This window comes from Sparus aurata, chromosome 20 (assembly GCF_900880675.1).
Source record: "Sparus aurata chromosome 20, fSpaAur1.1, whole genome shotgun sequence".
In the NCBI taxonomy this organism is placed as follows: Eukaryota; Metazoa; Chordata; class Actinopteri; order Spariformes; family Sparidae; genus Sparus; species Sparus aurata.
The window spans coordinates 15,835,164-15,845,598 of NC_044206.1; the positions used below are offsets into that span (position 1 = coordinate 15,835,164).

At 42.7% G+C, this 10,435-nt stretch overlaps 1 protein-coding gene across 4 annotated transcripts; it reads right to left on the bottom strand.

Annotated features, from left to right (window-relative positions):
• Positions 1-26: 26 nt before the first annotated feature.
• tdrd1 (tudor domain containing 1) lies at positions 27-9,629 on the bottom strand. Of its 4 annotated transcripts, none has more exons than XM_030399389.1 (26): positions 9,513-9,629; positions 8,990-9,154; positions 8,763-8,800; positions 8,600-8,660; positions 8,148-8,262; positions 7,972-8,038; positions 7,783-7,866; positions 7,507-7,686; positions 7,249-7,392; positions 6,892-7,057; positions 6,674-6,757; positions 6,125-6,301; positions 5,933-6,040; positions 5,420-5,590; positions 5,034-5,297; positions 4,804-4,923; positions 4,256-4,363; positions 3,948-4,115; positions 3,396-3,755; positions 3,198-3,314; positions 2,970-3,098; positions 1,770-1,937; positions 1,224-1,628; positions 956-1,018; positions 781-824; positions 27-637 (listed from the first exon to the last, which is right to left on the bottom strand). In XM_030399389.1, the coding sequence occupies exons 1-26, from the start codon at positions 9,550-9,552 to the stop codon at positions 566-568; spliced, it is 3,618 nt and encodes a 1,205-aa protein (XP_030255249.1). In that variant the 5' UTR covers positions 9,553-9,629; the 3' UTR covers positions 27-565. The 4 variants fall into 4 exon arrangements, with proteins under 4 accessions (XP_030255249.1, XP_030255248.1, XP_030255247.1 ...); XM_030399388.1 differs by having other exon boundaries at positions 3,408-3,755; positions 4,804-4,935; XM_030399387.1 differs by having other exon boundaries at positions 956-1,015; positions 4,804-4,935.
• Positions 9,630-10,435: the final 806 nt, after the last annotated feature.

Here is a 10,435-nt window from a genome sequence, read left to right on the forward strand (position 1 = left end):
ATAATAAAACCACTTCACTGCATTCATTTTCTTTTAGTCACAGAACCTTTATGTAAAAACTGAAACTCATGTCAAACATAAATGAATCGGGCTAGACATCCCACCTGAACAGGTGATTAAGACAGAACAAAGGAACAGATGGCAGCATAACAGCGTGTGTTAATGCACATGTACTGGAAACGCACATACTTGGATAATTTGAGGTTGAACATTTTATGTACTTACATTTTTTAGGCAACTTTAACAAACCTAATGAGTGCATTCAGCATTTTTTATGAAAACCTCCAGAAATATTAAAAGTGAAATGTGACTCGAAGTTAACCATAGGTTAAAAACATAAAAGGCACTGAAACAACGTGTAAGATCAGTGATAAGGACACAAAATAAGTACTGACAAAGATAAATTAAAAGCTGGATGTCAACTTCTTGAGTAAGGGGACAAAATTAAAACAAGCTGGGTGGCTGCTTCTGGAGGCCACAATAAGTGTGAAATATGGTCCAGAAAAAAACAACACAACTTGATTTCAACAAGTTGGCAACTGTAATGTAATGTATGTGGTAAGTCTTATTTTGTCTGTGCCACGAGCTGCTGGATGAGAGAAAGCTGCAGCTGCACCAACTGTTCCAGGTGGTCAATCTGTGAAAGTAACAACATGCTCATTATTGACATTAACAAGCTGGACATAGAAAGTACAAGATGACCATTATCTCCTGGCTCTATCAAGGTAAGATAACAGAAGTTCAAAGATGCTTTCAGAAGCAAGTGAAACCTGCTCTGACCTTATTTTTCAGGCTCAGACAGCAGCATCCAGAGGTCTGAGTACCTGGGATTCAAATAGATAGTTGAGTGAATGCAATGCTACTTTAAAGCGGTAGTGTGACAAAGACCATTGTTTGACAAAAGTTTTACAGATAGGCAGTCTCAGATCATGTTCTTGTTTTAAAGCACACATACCGTCAGTGTTTGCATCAATTGTACATGGAGGCTCCGTCTGTGCAACCATCTTCTGATCCTCTACTAAGAAACAAAAAATATTACAACTGTTGCTTAATTTCAGCACACATAAAACATCCTGGAACACATTATTATTCTTTTTAGAGGAAATTGTGACAATGAATATAAATGCAAAGTTTGCTTTGATTTTTTTTTGAATCGATTATATAATAGTAAAGACAAGCAACTAAATTCAAGAATCCCATTGAGAAATTGTGACTTAACAAACCGTCTTCTGGAGTCAGTGAAGTGTTTTTCCTCTGCTGAGGAGCTGTGGTTTGTGTCTCAGGTGGTGGACCAGTGGGAGTGTTTAGACTATTCAGCCTCTTCTGGGTCTCAGGTGTGGATGGACAGTCAGTGCTGGCAGCACATATGCTGCTAGCTAATGTGCTGCTATCAGTCTGCTCAGCCTTCTGGGTGGTGGAGGGGCAAGGACTACTCTTGGCCTGAGCCTGCAGTATATCCATGATCATGGCGGTGAGGTTCCCCCCACCTGCTTCAGGATGCAGAGTGAGTGAAAGCATGTTAGCAGATCCATCGAACGACTGGACAGTGGCGAGGACACCATTAGACAGCAGGTTTTGGAACACTTGCAGGACCTCCTCTGGCCACTCGGCAGGGAAGTGCTCCCTACCTAGAAACAGAGGCAAGAGGGCTTAGTGATGTGTGAGGGAGCGGTGTGATAAGTGAAAAATCCAGAGCAATTACAAAAAACACTTGTGGTGAAGTACATAAATCATTTCATGGAGAAGGAATGACATCCCTTTTGTCTTACCAGTGAGGGCGCAGCGAGTGATCTGAAAGGGAAGCTGCAGTAGATGTCTGGGGATGGGCAGGATACGGGAGAGCGGCACCTTCTCAGTGTTGCAGTAATCGGCATACATGACTCTCAATTCATTCTCACCGACCTCCAGGACCACTGCACGGTACCAGTTATTGTCAGCTTAAAAAACAGAAATTAGAAGTCAAGCCAGGGTGTTTGAATCCAGACCAACAAAAATACTGTTTTCAGTATCAGTATTAGATCACAAGGATTTCAGGCTTCCTAAAAAAGCCTTGAATCTAGACATGACAAAGACGATTACCTACACCACAGTCCTTAAAAAAATAATGGGCCTTTACCGGCTAAGACCCAACAGACAGCACTGACAAATCCGTTAAAACAGACCCTGTTGTTAGCTGTGGAATGTATGCCAGGCTATAGTCTCCTAGCTGCATACTGTGTTTAAAGAAGAGCCACTCCTACGAACGGCTGCACACGCGCTGTGTAATTACATCTACTAGCAGACACCAAATTACCAGCTTAGGTCTGCAGGGGCAACAACTGCAGGTGGGGTCTCAAGCACATTCATCGCGCAAACATAAAACCTAGATAGGAAAATGAGGGAAGGGAATTCATGGTGCCAGGCTGTGTGAGAGGACTGGCTCAGCTGGTCTGTCCTGATGGGGTTTCTTGCCTGTAATCATTCAATGATGAGTGGAAATGATTATGCCTGTGTGACAGGGTATTCCCCTGCTGACAGTATCTATTAAACCCTGGATGCAATTTCCTTTTAGACCATGTTGTGGAACTCCAACAAGATTACATTGTTTTGTCATAAAAGAAAAAAAAACAAAAACAAAACAAGTGATTACGAAAACGAATGTATAGCTAGATTTGATTTATTCCATTTTCTGATTGGGTCATCTCTTTTAAAAATTTGGCTTAATATAATTCAAAGATGTGAAACCAGTGTACTCAAAAGCTTGCTCACTTTGTCACCCACTTTTAATTTACCTTTCTGATACACAATGGCTTGAGGAGGTCATACCAACGCCTAGAAACACTGAGCTTGGCTTGCTCACTCCACCCTCATTCATACTCCACACCTTGTCTCTCTGGCATTGTTATATAAAGACCATAGATTGAAGTGTATCTCTGGATTTACCTTTCAATTAAAATACAGATTGTATTTATAAAATAATGTCACCTCACCAGAGAACTGGGCACAGCAGGCAGCCCCGGGAGTTGGTCTGCTCAGGACGGTGGAGGATAAAGAGGTCTGGTTGTTGCTGCAGTATGTTGCCAGCTCCATCATCACACCCTGAAGCTTCTGCTGGTCCACTGCAAAACACAAAGCAATCACGATAGAAGGGAGATTTAAATGTTTTACTACTTGTGCATCTCATAACGACTAGGAGGGATAAGGGTGAGTGTTCTGACCCCGGCTGGGACTCAGCAGGTAGAAGAGGGAAGGACTTATGGCAGCTGGGATTAAAGGCTGAAAGGTCTCATTGAGTGGCAGCTCCATTGTCTTCCAGTCCACTGGGAAAGATGGGTCTGAAGAAAGATTACAGCGCACAATTTCAATTAGGCTCCTGAAATCATCAAACCATTGCATTTCATCCTGAGGACACCTACACTCCAGCTGACCTTCTGATGGCGTTGCAGTCCCTTCAGTTGGTATCTCTTTGTAACTGGCTCCGGTCTGGCTGGAGGCTTGCGCCTGTTTATGGCTGTGCTCATTTTCCTCTATTTTCTCTTGGTGTTTGGCTTCAGAGCCTGTGGTGCCATGTGTCTCTTTGGGAATCGCTCCAGGAGCTTTGGCTAGTTGCTCAGAAATTAGGGCAACCGCCATATCCTGCCCTCTGCTCTCCAGCTTCACATTGTAGCCTTGTTCCGAGACGGAAAGGACACGTGCAGATAGCTTTTCGCCATCCACCAGAGTCTGAAACCATAGCAGGGCTTCACTGCTCCACTCTGACCCCAGGGGCTCCACACCTGAATCCAAACACACACACATAACCTTGCTGTATGTCCCTTTTTATCCAACTTTTGAGAACAAATTAAATCACAAATCTTTAAAAAAATTAATTACATTTTCAACGCCCTATTTTAATAGTACTATGAGCCATATTTGGCTTTATATTTAGTTTGTCCCCTTTCGCCCTCTCTCGCATGCACACACACAACCTGCGAGGCTGCAGCGAACAGCCTGGAAGGGTAGAGTCAGGAGTCGGGGTGTGATGGGTCGAAGGTTCTTATTTTTCACTTTCATGCAAGAACCATAGTCCACAAAGTTCACAGACGTCTCGTCTTCAGACATCTCGTTTACCATAGCACGATACCACGCACCATCACCTGGAGAGCAAAAAGCACATCAAGTGCAACTAAATTCCCCCAAAACAAATAAGAATAAAGACAATTCCGATGGTCAACTTCTGTTTGATGAGCTGCCTGACAGTGTGTATCACAGCGAATGTTAAGGTAGATTGTCTCACCAGGAAACTTGGCGCAACAGGGCACCCCCACTTTGGGCACAAAAGGTGAGGCATTAGCCTCGCAGTGCTGTTTCAACTCTGCCCCGAGCTCTATCAGCCGCTGATGGTCTGTAAAACAGACACACAAACACATGAAACTGTATCAGAAATCATCAGATCTGTGCTCTAGTATCATACACATTGCAGTGTTTCCCTTAGATTTTAGAGTTGCTTGCAAGATTTTTGGAGATCAAAGATTTATATACATGCAATAATTAACTGCAACTGTAGACCAAACAGCAGATTAATTATTGCACTAAAGACACCAAACACAAATCGTCTACTCTTCTAATTTTGAGTGGCCAATACAACTTTCTGCCCACAAAATGAAAACGAGACAAAATGAATCATAGTGAACATCACTGATAATCAGCTTTAGAGTTTAACATCCCCTAAACTGTGATGGTAAGACAAAGGCAGACAGCAATGTGTCTATCAGCCTACACTGAGCTTAGTTTTCTGACAAAACACAATGATAGTGGCCCTCTAAGCTAAAGAGACAACAATACCTGTAGGATTGTTGATGCGGCAGTAAAACTCCTGAGGGTTCTCCACGACGCTGGCTAGCAGTGCCACTGTCTGGCCATCAGAGGGAAGCTCAGTGTAAGACCACAGCAGAGGCTCACAGGCTGGGGGAGGCCCTGAAGCAACACAGAAGTGCATAAAACAGGCAAATGTATATCTTGTGTTTTGACACTCTTCTGTCAAAAGTAATTGGGATTTATTTCACACTTCCCACCATGTGGTTCTGCAGCAGCAGTAGTCACTTTCTGCTCAACCTGATGCTCATGGCTGGTGGTAACAGGAGCAGGTACACTGAAACCAGCAGAGATAAGCATCTCCACTGCATTGACCTGAGGGTCACTGGACTCGTCATACAGGGCCACCAAAGCCTTGCCCTCGTGCACCCCCTGGATCTCAACCCGCAGTATTCTGTGCAATACCGTTTTCTGGAGGACCATCACACAGTCCTCCGACCAGCTCTCCCCAACAGGCTGCACCCCTGGAAAGGAGTCCAAAGACACAGTCAGACACAATGGGGGAGACTTATTTTGGTAAAGGAAAGGATCACTATTCAAACTCAAGTTCTAACATTTCAAATGTGCTTCACAGCAGATGTGCTACCTGCTAGACCACAAGGCACAGCCTGCATGGGAAGGGCCAGTAGTTCAGGGCTGATCGGCCGCAGGTGGGCTAAATCCACCTCCTCAGAGTTGCCAAAATCAAGGTAGCCGACACAGACGCGTTCCTCCGATGAGTAAGCCAGAACTTCAGCCCTGTACCACTGCTTGTCCTCTAAAAGAAGCACATTGACAGATTGAGCACCGTAAGTCAATCAAGAGGAAAAAACCTTTATCTTAAAGGCAGATACAGATCAAATGTAAGCGAAGAAACGTATGTTTGATCTATGAACTGGTGAGTTCAAGCACCTTTGGACTCAATTTTTTTTAAATGCCGATATAAATTCTGATCCTAGTAAAACTTTGCTCAAATGTCAACAGCTTGAACAACTTGCACCATTTATTAACTTGTTTATTTCCAATACTATTTTATCTCTTTCTTAAGTGGATGGCATAATCAACCAGGCATATTCTTATTAATCATACTGTCACATCCTGCACAGTGTATGTGTTGTACCTGAGAACTGGGCACAGCAAACTGTACAGAGGGCTGGTCTGAAGTTCTGAGGGGCTGGGACCTGACTGCAGTGTTCCCTCAGCTTCAACTGCAACTCTTGAATCACTCCTGCAAACCAAAAGCCCTCAGGTTAAAAATACATGTCAAAGACCAGAGCTTTAAGTTGTGAGAACCAGAACAAATGCTTCTTACCAGCGTTCTCCACCTTCTGTACAAGAATTTCACTTGGTGAATGCAAGTGGGTGACCACAGCAGGGAAGGAGTCACCCACCACCTGTGTGATGGGCTCAGGCCGCTTAGCCCAGGTGTTGTTATCCTTCCCATCAGAGAGACGCCTGAAGTTCTCCAAAGATGCACTCACCATGCCTCCTGGGGAAATTTAACATTTTCATTTTATTTACAATTTCAAGATGCTGCTCAGACAAAAGTGCAGCCATAACAGCCCTTAACAAAAAGAGGACTTGCATCACTCTGAATATTCTAAATTGGTAGCAAACACAAAATAAATTCAGTAGCTGAAAAGTCCCATCACGTGGTCAGAGCCCACATGCATTGCTTTATTTTAACTGTGGCACCTGTGATATGTGAATTAAATTACATCTTGGTTTTGATACCTCAAAAAGAAGTGTGTATAATAATATTTCAAAGTGCAGTGCAACAGGGATTTCTAGCGATTTTGTTCTGTATGTTGCAGCCCTTGTCCGCAGACTGATTGGAGATGGGACAGTGCAGCCAACTCACTTATTTCTTGCTCAGTTGGTGTTCTGTTGACTGTTTCCTCTGCTGCATAACCGTGATCAAGGAGGAATGTGCTCAGCTGCTTTCCTGAAAGACACAGGGAGGAGAGTTTTCTTATCTGTGTTTAAATTCCAGAAAACTCTTGCACGCGTTTCCCCATCACAAATTGCACCTCCCACATCATAATATTTCAGGACTTAAGGAGCTCTGTAACAACCTACCCATAGAAAGCTGAATATCCACAGTGTGGATGCGACCATGCTCTAGCATGTCCACCAGCTTCACAGTCACAGTCTTGCCGGCCAACAGCTGTCTCACTGCAATACAGCACTCGCCTGACCAGTTGCCAGCCACTGGCACCACCCCAGCGATGCGACACTCCATTGCCTGGAAGTAATAGATGCAAGAGCTAGGGGTCATCACACCAGCTGTGGAACACTACAAACTATCAGGGTTAATGTCAAATGACTTTGACAGTTGTCTGTGAATTATTCATATTTTTTTTTATAAAACAATATTTTTACATCCATATGTCACATTGGTATATAACAACATTAATCTAACTTGAATGGACTTACACATGGACAGAATGTTGGGATATTAGCAGCCAGGGGCCTAATCCTTTCCACAGGAACATCTTCTTCATTGCCAAAATCAATGTAAAGGACATTAGCCTTCTTCTGGTCAGGAGCCAAAGCCTGGACGAAGCCCCGGTACCAGTTCTACAAGTAGAAAAATAGATGGAAAACGCAAGTGTCAAAGTCAAGGACTGCGCCAATATGCATATTTGTGTACTTATCCATCTTGTCAAATTGCTTGAGAAGGCCTTCGCTTACCATGTCACAGGAAAACTGAACCGCGCACACCTCTCCAGTGCAGGGTACATATGTTGTCACTGATGGGCAGCTGTATGTTTTCTGAAGCTCTGTGCTGATGCTGTTCAGAGCTCCCAGGAGCTCAGGGCTTTGTGCAACCATGAAAAACCTGCCAGGGCTGTAGAACTCTACAACAGATGCCTTAAACAATACACAATTACAACAAAGAGAGATTCTAGTATTAATAACATTAGCTGGATCAGTCTTTACAGTTGAGGCACACTGAGCATATTATACCTGGATGTGTGTTCCTGTAATGACTTTAGTCATTTGCAAGTCATTTAAATAGACCCTCTGGGGACTGGGTGCATCATCACAAGTCTGTAAAAAGTTTAAGAAGAGATAACAAAACGTAGATCACAAATCCTTTCAATAGTGTTATCTCACACGATGAAAACTTGAAGATCTCCAAATCAGTGCGCTTACCTTGGACTCAAGCAGGCCAACTTTGTCTTCGGTCACGGGTGATGCTGTGGTTTCCTTTGGTTTCTCTCTTTAAAAAGAAACAGGTGAGTGCACATTATTTATTGGACAGTACATTATGACTCAACTATTGTCTGCTGGTTTTGGATAGCATTAATAAAGTTGTTGATCCAACTTACTTTACAGGTTCTGGCTCCATGGGTTTGCACACATGTCTGTGTGCTTTCCAGTCTTCTGTCTGACACACAACAGAGCAGTAAGGCGTCTTCTTGCAGCGCTTGCAACGGAAATTTCCTGTCGTGTAAACAAAAGTAATTAAGAAACTTGACTGCACTGAATTTCAACTAAAAGTCAAATCTAATAAAATACAATGTTTGACTTGTCTGATGTTTTCTGGAGAATGTCATACTCCACAAAGAAGTAATAAGCAATGTCAATAGGGGACCAGTTTGGGGGTGTTGCAATCACTGGTGGCAAGGGAACACCAGACTAACCATTAGCCTACAATTTTGGTCTAATCAAAAGCCACTCTGACGGATTTTTTTATGAACTCTTACATATTGTTGGCCCATCAGAGTGCAGGAACCTAATGTGTCACTTCACTTGTAGGAGTGACTTCAGTGGCGATTACCTTGTTGACCACAGTAGTTGCAGAAGTATACAGTCAGCGCTGGGGGCGTGGATCCTGACACCTTAGAAAAAAAACACTCGGATAAGTGGAACAATGGCACTGATAGTGAACACAGAGCAGACTGATAAGGCCAACGATGAAGAAGTGCAAGTCTGTTACATACTGTAGATATATCCCTGCTGAAGGGTGACATTTTAGGACCTGCAAAAAAGAAAAGAAAATATCTGGTCCGAGTAGCTAAGGATACTGCCATAGTCGCACATTGGCAGACTTTTGTTGCTTCTTATTGACAGTTACCCAGATAAAAATATAAAACTACTGGTTTGCCTGACAGGTGTGTCCAATAATGGACAGCCCACTACTAGTCTGCTAATGGTGACATTGATTTACCATCTCCAGTGGCGTCTGGCGAGGGGCGCGCAGGTGTAACATCGGTGCTGATGGAAAGTCTTGGAGCAAGCGACGCGCCAAGAGCCATTGGGCTCGATGATGGTTTCCTCAAGGGCAGGTTGGGTCGAACCAGGTTGGGAGAAAATGAAGGATACATACTGCCAGCTGTCAATATGACAGACGTTATATTGAGTCAGACAGTTCAATAAAATATGACTTGAGTAGAGAAGTGCGCAACGTTTTCGTACGGTATGAAACAGCGCTGCATTTTTAGCTAGCTACTCAGCTAGCCGTGAAACGGTTAGCCTCCATTTCACGGTATTAACGAGTTAAGCTAGCTCGCTAACGACAGGCTAGGTCTATTACCGTTAGCAACCTAACAGTTAACACGGCGTTAACTAAGTACAACCTAAAACGACAAACTCAAACAATGTTGTGCTTCGAAACATGACGAAATGTATGAACCGAAACAAGTAAAAGTGTATTAACTTTATGGTTTTATATCCCAAGGTCAATACTTTACCTTTCCGCACGTGTCTGAAGAGAAGTGAAGTGTTGCACATGCGCAGTAGACCCGATTGCAGATAGGTCGACCTGTACTGTCTCCAGAGAAAAGCTAAGGACTTGTTTGTTATCTTAAAATATTATTGTCCATTACAAATAAAGCCGTAAAAAGCCGGAGGCAGTGATCTGATGGCAAAGAAGGACTAATGAAAATCAGATTTACCTTCAAGATTTGTGGGGTTTATAGTGCTTAAAATACTGTAGGTCTCTCCTCAGAACATTCAATCATCTGCTCCGAATGCTTACCATGTTTTTGGAGATTTAACAGTGCGTGCACTTTAATACTCTTAGTCTTTAAATCAGCTGCTCTTTGAAATCTTTGAATTTGCTTATGGATTCATTTCTGTGACAAAGGGAATACAGCTGACAAGATGAAGCTTTGTGATAAGTGGCCAAAATAAAGCTGTTAAACTAAACTACCTTGATTCATATGTATATTCTCAGATAATATATTAAACAATGATATGATTGAAGTACCGAAAGCGATGAAACAATTAAATGTGTGCTGAGGGCTGGGTATCAAATCCATTCTTAATGTACCAGGTACCAACCTGAACGCTGAGCAACAACAGCTTTCAATAAGGCTCCTACCATAATTGGACTGCATTTAGTCTTACCAATATTCTTGCTCGGTTAATATACGATCAGATTTGGCCTGTTTTAATACATAGTTTTGTTTGCCTTTTATTTAGGACAAGTTACACCAAAGCAGCTTGTTTATTAGCACGTTCAAACTATGATAAAAGTATATTTATACAAGTTTCAATCAGTCAGTACAACAGTATTTATTAATGTCATATCAATGGTGTGAGCCATCTGTTTGCCCCTTAATGTGCTTTAATGGTGTGTACACGTTTGTTTTTGTGTAGAATATTTGGTTTT